General features: G+C 45.5%; 1 protein-coding gene across 1 annotated transcript in view; it reads left to right on the top strand.

Annotated features, from left to right (window-relative positions):
• Positions 1 to 14,189, top strand: part of PLXDC2 (plexin domain containing 2) — a 387,582-nt gene that overhangs the window by 212,258 nt on the left and 161,135 nt on the right. Inside the window, exon 4 of the mRNA XM_075271735.1 lies at positions 3,433 to 3,502. Within this exon, the coding sequence (XP_075127836.1) occupies positions 3,433 to 3,502 (70 nt within the window). The remainder of the gene's footprint in view (positions 1 to 3,432; positions 3,503 to 14,189) is intronic.

Below are 14,189 nucleotides of genomic sequence, written 5' to 3'. Positions count from 1 at the left end.
TGCTGGTTTTCCCGCAGAGCTTTTCACAGAAAGTCTTCTGAGGTTTCCTATGTGGGGCCTTAGCCTTAAAGTCTTATGCACAGGAGACAGTTGGTGCACTGGGGGTGGGCCTACATCCCTTGGAGCCCTGGTTTTGTCACTCAGACCCCTACAATCCTCTGCCTCCGCCACCCCATGCAGTGATAGTTGAACCTCCCACAGTCATGACATTATCCTTCCTACTTGAGAAGCAAGTGCAGTGCTCCTAGGACTGAAGGCCCCACCCCCAGTGCACCAACGATTTTTGGGTTTCTCCAAATCTACAAAAATTCCATACCTAACAAATATAGGATGGTTATCATAATAACGTGCTCTTTAACATGCTAATAGCTGAAGTTGTATCATTTATATGACAGCAAACAAAAGTACAGTAGTCCGTGTTTTTCGTAGCATTGGGTTTACATCTCAATGGTATTTCCAGTTCCCATTTTAGGAACAGAAAAATGAAAATAACAGAAGAACCAGACTCATGATATGACAGGCATGAACACTGGCAGATGGGCGCTATGGCCTATTGTGATCTGTCAGGTTTCCCCATAGTGTTTCATTATATCTGCCACTTTTGACAGAATCTGGAGATATGATCCTGACCATACATGAATGGTTATATTATAGGAGTAGATGAGGATTCGTTGATCTTCTTTGTTCCATTTATTAAATATCTCCAGGATATTATTTGAAGTTGTAGTTCCGGAGGGAACGCTACTGCGCACGCTACTGCGCACGCATGGGATTTGAACACAACCCACCGGAAGAACAGATAGCCTTTTTAAAGGCTATTCACGCATACATGGGGCTCATACAGCATAATTTTGCTGATAGATCCCCTTTACGCCTTGTACAGGGTTCTATTTTTGCAGCAATAAATTCACCAGGCTGCTACCTCCCAAGGTGGTTCCAGTTTTATACAAGCTGACCAAAATTCTGGTACAGAGACTGCATAATGTGAACAGAGCTAAAATCAGGACAGAATATGAATACAGGTTGAAAATAGACAGAGATACAGGACACATAAAAAAATGCACAGGTAACTGAAGCGGGATCTAATAGAGGGATTCAGGGCAGGACAGAGATATCAGAGGTATTGCAGAAATCTCAGAAGCTACAAGTATCAGAGACAGAAGCCCAAGGCCACAGGTAACAGGGACTAGGACTTAAAACAGACATGACAGACAGGCTCCAGAATAAACAGCAAAACAGAAGCATGAAAGCAAACAGAGCAATGTCAGGAACTGAACACACCACATTCCTAAGGGAGCAGACTTAACTACAGACAGACAAATAGGGATTGGCCGGAGGAAGTTTGCAGGTGAGAACACTAATTCTAAAAGAGACAGCAGCAAAGACAGAGTTAGCCAAGCAGCTAGGTGCATACAGAGTGCCAGGGTTGTTATTATTATTATTTATTTATATAGCACCATTAATTCCATGGTGCTTTACATTTGGGGATTACATACAATACACAGAATATACAGGTAGATATAATACTAACAGTGATCGGCTGGCACAGTGGGGTAGAGGGCCCTGCCCGCGAGGGCTTACAATCTATGAGGGAAGGGGGGTAGAGACAGTTTAGCAGAGTACCTTACAGATGCCCAAATACAAAATTACTTGACATGATGACAGGTTCCTTGTAAGTATTGAGAAATTTTTCAATGCAGCCACTTAAAATTTTTAGCATTTTCACGTAGACAACATTACCTTCTATGTATCCCAGAGCAGTGAACACTATGCTACTTAGACTCTAGTCACATTTGCTATGTGACTTCCATTTCTAATTTTTCAGCAGCCCCTTACCACTGACAGCACTGTGATCTGTTGGGTTCTGCCAAGGTCTCCCTATTTTCTGTACAAAAACTGCAACTGATCCTCTGATGCAGTTGTGAACAGGGCTTTATGTTTGGTAGATTTTTCTTCTTTTTTTTTTTTTGTAGATTGTGAGCCCCATATAGGGATCACAATGTACATTTTCTCCTATCAGTATGTTTTTGGAGTATGGAAGGAAATCCATGCACGGGGGGAACATACAAACTCCTTGCAGATGTTGTTCCTGGTGGGATTCAAACCCAGGACTACAGTGCTGCAAGGCTCCAATGATAACCACTGAGCCACCGTGTGGCCCCTTTATGTTTAGTAGATCTTTCAGCTCATGTAACTACTGATTGAATATTTAAGTAAATTCTAAGTAAATATATATTTACATTTTGTTTTAAAAAAATGTTCCCCCTTCCTTAAAGGCATCCTATCATTAAAATCACATTTTTTGTCGATCACACGTAGGAATAGCGTTAAGAAACCCTATTCTTCTCCTACTTTTAGATTTCTTGTCCGCACCGCCATTCGGTAGAAATCCCAGTTTTCATCTGTATGCAAATGAGTTCTCTTGCAGCACTGGAGATGGTTCCCAATGCTCAAACAGCACTGGGGGTGTCCCTAAAGCTGCGAGAGAACTCTGCAGCGCCACCTGTAACTTCTTCAGCAACGACCTCTCTGTGCATCTTCTTCTGGAGCTGGGTTCAAACTTCTAGGTCTATGGCCTTGGGTAAGGCCAACTGCACATGGCCACAGGCCACAAGAAAATGGCCGCTTACCTACTGTGTAAGCAGCCATTTTTCTTGTGTCCACGGGCATGTGCAGTCTGCTCTGCCCGAGGCCTAGAAGTGTGAACCCAGCTCTGGAAGAAGACACGCAGAGAGGCTGTTCCTGAAGAAGATGGAAGCAGTGCTGGAGAGTTCTCTCGCAGCATTGGGGACGCCCCTAGTGCTGTTTGAGTGCTGATGACCGCCCCCCAGTGCTGCAAGAGAACTCATTTGCATACAGATGAAAACTGGGATTTCTACCAAACGGCGGTGCGGAGAAGACATCTAAAGGTAGGAGAAGAATAATTCTATTCATATGTGTCGACAAAAAAAAATGATTTGAATGGTAGAATCCCTTTTAGTGGCCACCTCTCCTCCTTACTACTTGTCCCAACCTTGTAAGCCTCCTACATCTTCGATCGTCTTAGAACTCCTCCCAGTAAACATTTTGTTTGTCTCGACCCCCTCATCTTCTATCCGTAAGATGCTTCGGAAGGCAACATTTATGAGATGACAATGTGCAACGAGAGCAAATTTGCTATTCTCAGACATAAAGGTTAAGCTATTTTGATGAAAGGGAAAAAAAAAAATTCCGTTCTTAGTATGCTAAGCATTTCCTTTTACCAAAATTCTCTTTCAATCACATTGGCTGCTTTGTTTCCATGGCAGCTCCTTGAAAGTAGATGTTATTAGAAGCTAAACTGAAGTAGTCTATGGAGTATAATGAATAAAACACTCTTTGGTATGAAACTTTAATCCAGTATTTCCCTCCGTCCAAAAAATTGACTTTTGTTCCTGTCGTTGTTCCTTGCAGAGAGTCAACCTGTCCTTCGATTTTCCATTCTACGGCCATTTCCTACGTGAAATTACAGTGGCCACCGGAGGTAAGTACCGCAATACGTCTCCTCTCCAAGAAATTGTCTATGGGTATCCTTCTGGCCATGGTGGGCGGAAAATAAACAATGGGTAGAACGGCAGAGTTTAGGAAGCCATTTACTGGAGATGTTAGGAGTCTAGACCTGGGGAGAATAATTCTCATGCCTCATAATAGTCAAATGATTGGAGGCTTTTAAGCAGAAAATTCATTTTTCATGGTTTTCTACCAATGATTATATTTTCCTCTCCTATGCTTTTTGGATATTTCCTAAGGGGCTAAGTGCAAATCCAGAGTGTGACAAAATTCGACATACAGATAACAACTTTTTTTTTTCCTAAGATGTCTTATACACTATAAGGAGAAAAGTATTGGGTCGGAGCTCTTGCTCATTGAATTTAGGTGTTTTGTTCTGTTTCATGGTCGCAGGTGTATAAAATCCAAGTCCTAGCCCTGCGGTCGCTTGACAGAGCTCACTGAATCCCAGCATGGTCATTGGCGCAACAAGTCACTTTGTGAAATTTCTTCTCTCTTAGATTTTTGCACCATTAACTGTGAGGGCTATTACTGGATGTAGAAGCCGAAGGAACTCAGTCATAAAGTAACGTTACAGAGCAGGGGTGCGGAGTGCTGTAACGTAGTGCATAAAGGTCGCCTCCGTATTAATGGCTATGGATTTAGAATGGGATGACATCAAAGCGTCTGTAGGTGCAGGGTGTAGGCATTGTAATAGTTGGTCCACTTAGTGTACAAAATGTCTATCTATCTATCTATCTATCTATCTATCTATCTATCTAATCTATCCGTTCATCCATCCATCCATCTATCCACCATATATCATTGACCCAACCCACTGGCTGCCAAGACAAGAAACTGGGGCAGAGATGGGGGGACAAGAAACTGGGGGAAGAGATGGGGGGACAAGAAACTGGGGGCAGAGATGGGGGGACAAGAAACTGGGGGCAGAGATACGGGGACAAGAAACTGGGGGCAGAGATGGGGGGACAAGAAACTGGGGGCAGAGATGGGGGGACAAGAAACTGGGGGAAGAGATGGGGGGACAAGAAACTGGGGGCAGAGATGGGGGGACAAGAAACTGGGGGCAGAGATACGGGGACAAGAAACTGGGGGCAGAGATGGGGGGACAAGAAACTGGGGGCAGAGATGGGGGGACAAGAAACTGGGGGCAGAGATGGGGGGACAAGAAACTGGGGGCAGAGATGGGGGGACAAAAAACTGGGGGCAGAGATGGGGGGGCAAGAAACTGGGGGAAGAGATGGGGGGACAAGAAACTGGGAGCAGAGATGAGGGGACAAGAAACTGGGGCCAGAGATGGGGGGACAAGAAACTGGGGGCAGAGATGGGGGGGCAAAAAACTGGGGGCAGAGATGGGGGGGCAAGAAAATGGGGGAAGAGATGGGGGGGACAAGAAACTGGGGGCAGAGATGGAGGTACAAGAAACTGAGTCCATCTCTAGAAATCCTTGTCGATTATCTTTTATTTTGGCTGCTTTGTGAGCAACTTTCCACCTTGGCTCGTACAAAGGGAGGTCTCAAGTCTTGGGAGACCCTATCACAAAAAGGTGGTGTCCTTTTTCAGCCAAACCCTTTAAGCTTAAGGCCCCATGTAGTGAGTGGCGGTCAAAAAGTGCTGCAAAAAAGACAGCGGAGGAAACTCAACGCATTTTTTCCTGTAGTGTTTTTCACAGAAAGTCTGCAGATTTTTCCTATGTGGACTCTCTCTCCCTATTATACCTATAGGCAAACCGCTGGATATAGTTGACATACGGTAAATGACAAAAACACTCATGTTTTTGAATTCATTGGATTCCCTCTGCAGATTGCAATGTATGGATGAGATTAGCCAGATTCTCATCCACTTTGCAGGTAATGTCCCCCATATTCACATGATTGAGCCCATGGATTACTGTTCGACCACATTCTGGCAAAGTAATATCTTAAGTGTCCGGCCAGCTTCTCCCAGCTATCCATTGGCTGATACAATTACAGTCAACTTCTATGGCGTGATGCCGCCTTCTGACCTAAACGCATCTGCCAAACAAGTGATATGACTTCTTATCTCAGTGACCACAGGCTCCAGTCTCCTATCAGACTTCATAGTGGTGGTCACAGACAATAATCCAGATACAGACCTGGCCGAGAACAGGTCAGTGAGGCAACACCTAGGCCTAAATCTTTTAATAGCTATTTCCAGCTGGTAGTTGGCATAAATATTCTTATGAGAATTGGAATAAAAAGTATCGACAAATAATCGTCCTTTATCGGTGACCTGTGGTCTGGTCCACATAGCTTGATACCAATCAATTCTTATGAATTTTGGCACATTTGGATATTTGTATTGTTAATAGAGGTATTGGGGCAAATTTATTTAGAATGGTGTTTCGTAGGCCCTGACTGGTACGGGGAAGGAGCGATTTATGACGAGGCTCAGAGCGCTATATAAATCAGGCACACGTTTCTGCACCGGAATGGAGATATACGCCAAATAGGAACTGGTGTAGATTTCCATTATAACTTATGTCATGAGTTATAATGAATATGTTGGACGCGGGTGTCCCCGGCCCACAGAGCTCCCTGCCCACACTGACACAATGTGGCGAGCAAGGCGCAAAACAGGGGTTTTGGTGCATGTTTGGTGCAAGAAAAAGACCTTGCCCCAAATATAATTTTTGAAAATCAGAAACCTGACATAGAAGAGTTGATAAATTACCCTCATTGAGTTTTGCTTTTCTACACCATTTTTGATTGAATTTTGCAAAAAAAGTTACTATGTGTTAATGGAATTGTGTAGCTATAAAAAGTTGTGTCCAATTGCTGCCATCTATGCTGATATGAGAACGAGGTCCCGATTTCTCCATGTGAATCCTATCCTATCCTTCCTACTAATCTTATCCTATCCTACTAGTCCTACTAATATTATCCTATCCTATCCTATATAAATGTGAAAGTTTGGAGGTTTGTTCCTCGATTGCACAAAAATGACTGAACGGATTTGGATGAAATTTGGCACATAGATAGTTTGTAACCTCGATTAACACATAGGCTCCTGTTTATCCCAGTAAATGACATGGCTTCACTACTGTTATGAATTTATGTTCACATACTATATTACACTGCTCTTGCAGCAGCTTATCTCAGGTACTGATAAAGCCAACACCTTTCATCCAAATTGTCAGTTTTCTACTTTTAAACATGCTATGAAAAAGAAAATCTAATTTGTTGCAAAATTCTAAAACAATGAGAGCAATGAAGTTAGCCAAAAGTTAACAGAGTTCTCCTCAAGCAGAGCTGAGGTGGATCATTGGCGCCAACAACACGTTCATTATATGGCATCCCAAAGAGCTGCCGAGATGCCAGAACAATCACAGGCACAGCGCGAGGAACAAGTTCAGTGGCAAGCCAGCTTGAGTGCTGCCGAAAGGCTGGAGCAGGCGGATCATCAACGCCAACAACATGCTCATTATATGGCGTCCCAGCGAGCTTCAGAGATGCCGGAACAATCACGAGCATGGTGCGAGGAATGAGTTCAGCAGCAGGACAGCTTGAGAGCTGCCGAAACGCCAGAGCAGGAGAACCATCGACGACAACAATTTGCTGAATAAAGACAGATCATCAACGCCAACAACACGCAGACATAGTCGCGGGCAGGGGCTAGTGGAGAGATAAGTCTAACATGTGAATTGTTACAATATTAATTCTCTATGGTAGTCAAGTCTGGAACTTGGTAACATTTGGTAGTCCCATAAAAAATAAATAGAAAACAGGACCCCGTTCTTTGGATCAGTGGTGGTCTACTTGTTGCCGCCCAACCTGTGGATGTTTTATAGTGACACAGACCCTTTAGTTTATTAACATTGCAAAATAACATTAGCAGTTATGTAAAATCCTGTGTTACGTAGACTGACAGCAAACTAAAGAATTGGCACCTGTGAATTCATTGTGTGGGTGAATAAGATATAAGACAAGCTGGCAGCTGGTTATCGGCTCACGGCAATGGCCTGAAACCCATAGACTGCAGTAATAACATAGTTAGCAGTAAATCAGCATATAGATCACATACAGTAGTCATAAACTAAGGAATTTGGCCTTTTAGCCCTTGCAGTTCCCGGGAACTTGTCCATCTAGCCTGCAGGTAATCTATACATCTATAAATACCAGGAGCGCAATGAAAGTGCTTGAATAGGTTGTGAAATGTACAGAAAGAAACAGATGGCTGGAGCATACTGTATATTAATGAAGTCATGGCGAGACAATATCTCAGCCAGGTTGTGGTTAGAACATGTGCACTCATTTGTTTTACGCCTGTATCACTTGTCATCGGGACAACTATTTCTGTTATGGCTGAAAGCAAACTTGTCCATCAACATCTGCATAGGACCAAGCTGCAATATTAGACCTAGTCAATGGATACGGGCAGTGGCATAACTAGGAATGGCGGGGCCCCGTGGCGAACTTTTGACATGCCCCGCCCCCCCCGCCAACCGACACCGAAGACCCCGACTGACCCCCCTCCCCCGCATTCCTGCGCGCTTTATTATCCCCCATAGTGGCCCCTGCACACAGTATTATCCCCCATAGTGGCCCCTGCACACAGTATTATGCCCCATAGTGGCCCCTGCACACAGTATTATGCCCCATAGTGGCCCCTGCACACAGTATTATGCCCTATAGTGTCCCCTGCACACAGTATTATGCCCTATAGTGTCCCCTGCACACAGTATTATGCCCCATAGTGGCCCCTGCACACAGTATTATGCCCTATAGTGTCCCCTGCACACAGTATTATGCCCCATAGTGGCCCCTGCACACAGTATTATCCCCCATAGTGGCCCCTGCACACAGTATTATGCCCCATAGTGTCCCCTGCACACAGTATTATGCCCCATAGTGGTCCCTGCACACAGTATTATCCCCCACAGTGGCCCCTGCACACAGTATTAGCCCCCATAGTGGCCCCTGCACACAGTATTATGCCCCATAGTGGCCCCTGCACACAGTATTGTACTCCATAGTGGCCCCTGCACACAGTATTATCCCCCATAGTAGCCCCTGCACACAGTATTGTACCCCATAGTGGCCCCTGCACACAGTATTATCCCCCATAGTAGCCCCTGCACACAGTATTATGTCCCATAGTGGCCCCTGCACACAGTATTATGTCCCATAGTGACCCCTGCACACAGTATTATACCCCACAGTGGCCCCTGCACACAGTATTATCCCCCATAGTGGCCCCTGCACACAGTATTATGTCCCATAGTGGCCCCTGCACACAGTATTATGCCCCATAGTGGTCCCTGCACACAGTATTATCCCCCATAGTGGCCCCTGCACACAGTATTATCCCCCATAGTGGCCCCTGCACACAGTATTATACCCCATAGTGGCCCCTGCACACAGTATTATACCCCATAGTGGCCCCTGCACACAGTATTATCCCCCATAGTGGCCCCTGCACACAGTATTATGCCCCATAGTGGCCCCTGCACACAGTATTATGCCCCATAGTGGCCCCTGCACACAGTATTATGCCCCATAGTGGCCCCTGCACACAGTATTATGCCCCATAGTGGCCCCTGCACACAGTATTATGCCCCATAGTGGCCCCTGCACACAGTATTATGCCCCATAGTGGCCCCTGCACACAGTATTATCCCCTATAGTGTCCCCTGCACACAGTATTATGCCCCATAGTGGCCCCTGCACACAGTATTATGCCCCATAGTGGCCCCTGCACACAGTATTATGCCCCATAGTGGCCCCTGCACACAGTATTATGCCCCATAGTGGCCCCTGCACACAGTATTATGCCCCATAGTGGCCCCTGCACACAGTATTATCCCCCATAGTGGCCCCTGCACACAGTATTATGCCCCATAGTGGCCCCTGCACACAGTATTATCCCCCATAGTGGCCCCTGCACACAGTATTATGCCCCACAGTGACCCCTGCACACAGTATTATGTCCCACAGTGACCCCTGCACACAGTATTATGCCCCATAGTGGCCCCTGCACACAGTATTATGCCCCATAGTGGCCCCTGCACACAGTATTATGTCCCATAGTGGCCCCTGCACACAGTATTATGCCCCATAGTGGCCCCTGCACACAGTATTATGCCCCATAGTGGCCCCTGCACACAGTATTATCCCCCATAGTGGCCCCTGCACACAGTATTATGCCCTATAGTGTCCCCTGCACACAGTATCATCCCCCATAGTGTCCCCTGCACACAGTATTATGCCCCATAGTGGTCCCTGCACACAGTATTATGCCCCACAGTGGCCCCTGCACACAGTATTATCCCCCATAGTGGCCCCTGCACACAGTATTATGCCCTATAGTGTCCCCTGCACACAGTATCATCCCCCATAGTGTCCCCTGCACACAGTATTATGCCCCATAGTGGCCCCTGCACACAGTATCATCCCCCATAGTGTCCCCTGCACACAGTATTATGCCCCATAGTGGCCCCTGCACACAGTATTATGCCCCATAGTGTCCCCTGCACACAGTATTATGCCCTATAGTGTCCCCTGCACACAGTATTATCCCCTATAGTGTCCCCTGCACACAGTATTATGCCCCATAGTGGCCCCTGCACACAGTATTATGCCCCATAGTGGCCCCTGCACACAGTATTATGCCCCATAGTGGCCCCTGCACACAGTATTATGCCCCATAGTGGCCCCTGCACACAGTATTATGCCCCATAGTGGCCCCTGCACACAGTATTATCCCCCATAGTGGCCCCTGCACACAGTATTATGCCCCATAGTGGCCCCTGCCCACAGTATTATCCCCCATAGTGGCCCCTGCACACAGTATTATGCCCCACAGTGACCCCTGCACACAGTATTATGCCCCATAGTGGCCCCTGCACACAGTATTATGCCCCATAGTGGCCCCTGCACACAGTATTATGCCCCATAGTGGCCCCTGCACACAGTATTATCCCCCATAGTGGCCCCTGCACACAGTATTATGCCCCATAGTGGCCCCTGCCCACAGTATTATCCCCCATAGTGGCCCCTGCACACAGTATTATGCCCCACAGTGACCCCTGCACACAGTATTATGCCCCATAGTGGCCCCTGCACACAGTATTATGCCCCATAGTGGCCCCTGCACACAGTATTATGCCCCATAGTGGCCCCTGCACACAGTATTATCCCTCATAGTGGCCCCTGCACATACTATTATGCTCCACACCCATGAACAATTATTATACTTGGTGCTCTTTTCAGACCCCATAGTATAATAATTGGAGATCGAGAGGGGATACCAAAATAAAAAACACTGTCACTTACCTCTCCCTGGCTCCGCTGCACTCCTTGGTGGTGTCGGCCATCTTCAATGATGTCCGGGACATCACATGACCCGGTCATGTGACGTCAGGGTCATCACAGAAGTGAGCCCGAAGCCTGCCTAGAGCCCGGAGAAGTAACAGTGTTTTTTATGTTCGCTTACCTCTCCTGGGCCTCTGATCATTATACTCAGGGGGCTGAAAAGACCCCCAAGTATAATAATAGTGTTTGAGGGGCCACGGCGTCACTTACCAATCCCAGCCCCCTATAGGGCCTGTTACTGTTTGGAGTAACTCCAGCTGGTAACGGCCTATTAAGAAAAAAAACAAAAAAACACAGCGGTAGTGGCTGTCGCCGGGCCCCTAATGTCCCGGGCCCTGTGGCAGCCGCTACCCCTGCTACCCCGGTAGTTACACCCCTGGATATGGATGTAACAATGATGAGATTTTGTGCCAGGCGGTGAGCTCAGCCAGGAGACACTGTAATAGCAGATATCTATCTAGAGCCCTGCCAGGACCTTACTTTTCAATGACATCACTATATAACTACAATTACTTGAAATTCTTTCTATGTCAAGTATTTAGAACCTTTCTCCCTAACATTATTATTTTATATTTACCCTAATGTCTTAGTTATTGGAAACCAGGGTGAATTAAGACCACCATGGGCCCCCAGGCTGTATTACAATTGTGGCTCCCCACCAGGTTAAAGTTTTCTAGGCCTTGTAAATGGGCACGTGTTCATTCTCACCTCTCAGTATTTGGTTGGGTTTATACATTGCTTAGGTAATGCGTACAACAAACACCTTGGATACTGCCGGAGCAAGGGATCGGGCAATTTTATTTTGACTGATTATGGGGTAAAGGAGTGGGGGAGGGGCTGCACTGTGAAAGGGAAGAAGGTGCTCTCGATATGCCAGGAGTAGTCAGGCACAGCCCACACTATGATGCTGCCCCCTTATGGCAAGCACAGTGACAGCCGTGCAGGTATTTACATAAAAAATTGCAAAATTACATAATTCAGGCCGCTTTTAAGGCATAGACTTTTTAAAGTTGGTAAGTGATTTGCCACCTCTCCAGAAGTCTTGGGCACCAGAAGTCTTGGGCCAAAGATGGCTGCCCAAAAAGACCATATTATATCATCTGCTACTGGTTGCAAATATCCAATGTGTGCGTCTAGGTTGGAAACATTAACATTGAGCAGGCTGAGCCTCTTTAGCTTCTTCTCTAGTGCACTCCCAGTAAAGTACACTACGCATGGGCTAACTTTGTGATATGTATGCCATTGGCAACCAACAGAATGTGCATGCAATGGCCTCTGCTTTTGGGACCAAAAAGTTTATGTACTGTGTTCAATGACAAGGAACTCCTTATTACTGTACCTGACTCTCACTATAACAGCCTGATCCTTGTAATGGCGGGGCGCCGACACATCCAGCTATATACGAGACCATTTCCCGATTTTAAGATCTCCTATTTTATATTGCACCGTATTTATCAGGTTCTCCCACATTAGTTTTTGAAGATTTTTCATTTATTATAGGGTGTTGATGGTTTTTACTCACGGTCAGTAACTTAATAGTCTCCTATAAAGTAAGTGTTATTGGAGAGGAGTCTTTGTCTCATCGCAACGTTACAGTCATGGACTGGTGTAAAGTTTGCTGAGCGTTGATCTGTAGAGAATATGGGCTTGTAGGTTTCCGAAATAAGAAATTATGGCCGTAAAGGTTTAACTGCGAAGAGCAGACCCGCACACGGTCATGATTCCTATGCATTAAGCTGTCTTTTTTAGTGCTTGTTGACAGAGGGATAAAAACAGCGATTCTACAAAACCTGTCTATAGGAACTTTCTGTGATATTGTTTCACCAAGTTCTATATATAGTACATATCTAGTGTGTGTATACTGTATATTCATGGGCATAGGGTAAAATATACTGACTATATATGATTTGGAAAATACAACCTTAATACGGAGTAGGCTTCAGCTTTGACTTTGTGCTTTGTAGAGTTTGTAGGTTGCATCTGACAATTGTTCTCTTAGGCGCCATTCACACAGAGGAAAATGGTGAGGAATTTGGCATGGAATTTCAGCGCTGAAACAAAAGCCTCCCATTGAAGTCAATGGGAGGCTTTTTTTTATAGCACTGAAATTCCACACCAAATTCCTTGCCATTTTCCTTCGTATGAATGGACCCTTAAGATGGCCACCAAGTGTTCTAGCGTGACAAGTAGAGCATGTCTCAAAATTCAGGTGGCTCGGGTCCTTGATACGTTCTGTGTCGAACAAGTTCAATTAGAACCAGAAGTGATATTATTATACTCTGGGGTCTTAGTCCGTCCAAGATGAATCAACAATTGTTTAGTTTAGTAAAAAATTAAAAATTTTGGATGTTCGGGTCCAGCGGGCTCATGCCAAAGTGGTTGGCCCATCTCTATTTGTGACATAACCCCTTTAAATAATTTTTGGATAGTGAAGACAGAGAGAAGGGGCGAGCAGACAGAGGAGGAATTTGCCGACAATGTTTTTTATCAACCAATTCAAAGGGTATATGCAAATGAGCCAACAAGTTACGGATTTCCTCAGGCTACATCTATCGTAATGATAACGCCATAATTGTACGACTGCAATGTGAATGACATTGTCTGGGAGAATTTCGCTGAAAATATTGAAATGAAATTAATGGCGTCCTTTAGAGTTATTTCAGATCCGAAATTGCTTTCATACCTCACTTAGAAAAGACTGAAAACTTTGATTGATTGTTATAAACTCATGAAAAGCCAAGTACAAAATCATCCGAAAAGTGGTATAGGACCGAGATTAAGATGGAATTGATAAAAGTGCTAAGATTTCATCTCGGTGACTACGTTAAAATAGACAGTAGAAAAATGGGATTCAGTGGTAAATAAAAAGCTGACTTCAGTACCGCGTAGAATCGGAGCAGAATATAGAGCAGATGCTAATGTTCTTCTATAGTCCCATTCTTTAGACACAATAAACGGGTTGTAGAGGGTGAAAAAGAAGAGGAATAACTTCGGGGATGGAGTTGATAAGGTCAAGTCATGGCCAGAGTGGTTAGGACTATAGACTGCAAGGGGAACAGGACTCACTGGTAAGGGAACCTAAAGGACTTCAATGGAGCCGCTCGCTTTTTTTTATGGTAGCTAGTAGCACACAAAAAAAATCGACATGCCCTATCTGGTCGTGGATTCCAAGGCTGATTCGGCCCTAGTGTCCACTGTCCACGGCTCGAGACATGCTACTGTTTAGGCCCATTCATTCAGGACTAATCAGGAACAGGATGACGCGACTCCATCAGCATCCCGTCATGGCTAGCCGCGCACAATGTTCTCAAGGCAGAGGCCTTTTCC

The sequence above is a fragment of the Leptodactylus fuscus genome, chromosome 4 (genome assembly GCF_031893055.1).
Source record: "Leptodactylus fuscus isolate aLepFus1 chromosome 4, aLepFus1.hap2, whole genome shotgun sequence".
Lineage (NCBI taxonomy): Eukaryota > Metazoa > Chordata > Amphibia > Anura > Leptodactylidae > Leptodactylus > Leptodactylus fuscus.
Note: the sequence above shows the minus strand (reverse complement) of the source record. Positions and strands in the feature narration are given on the sequence as shown.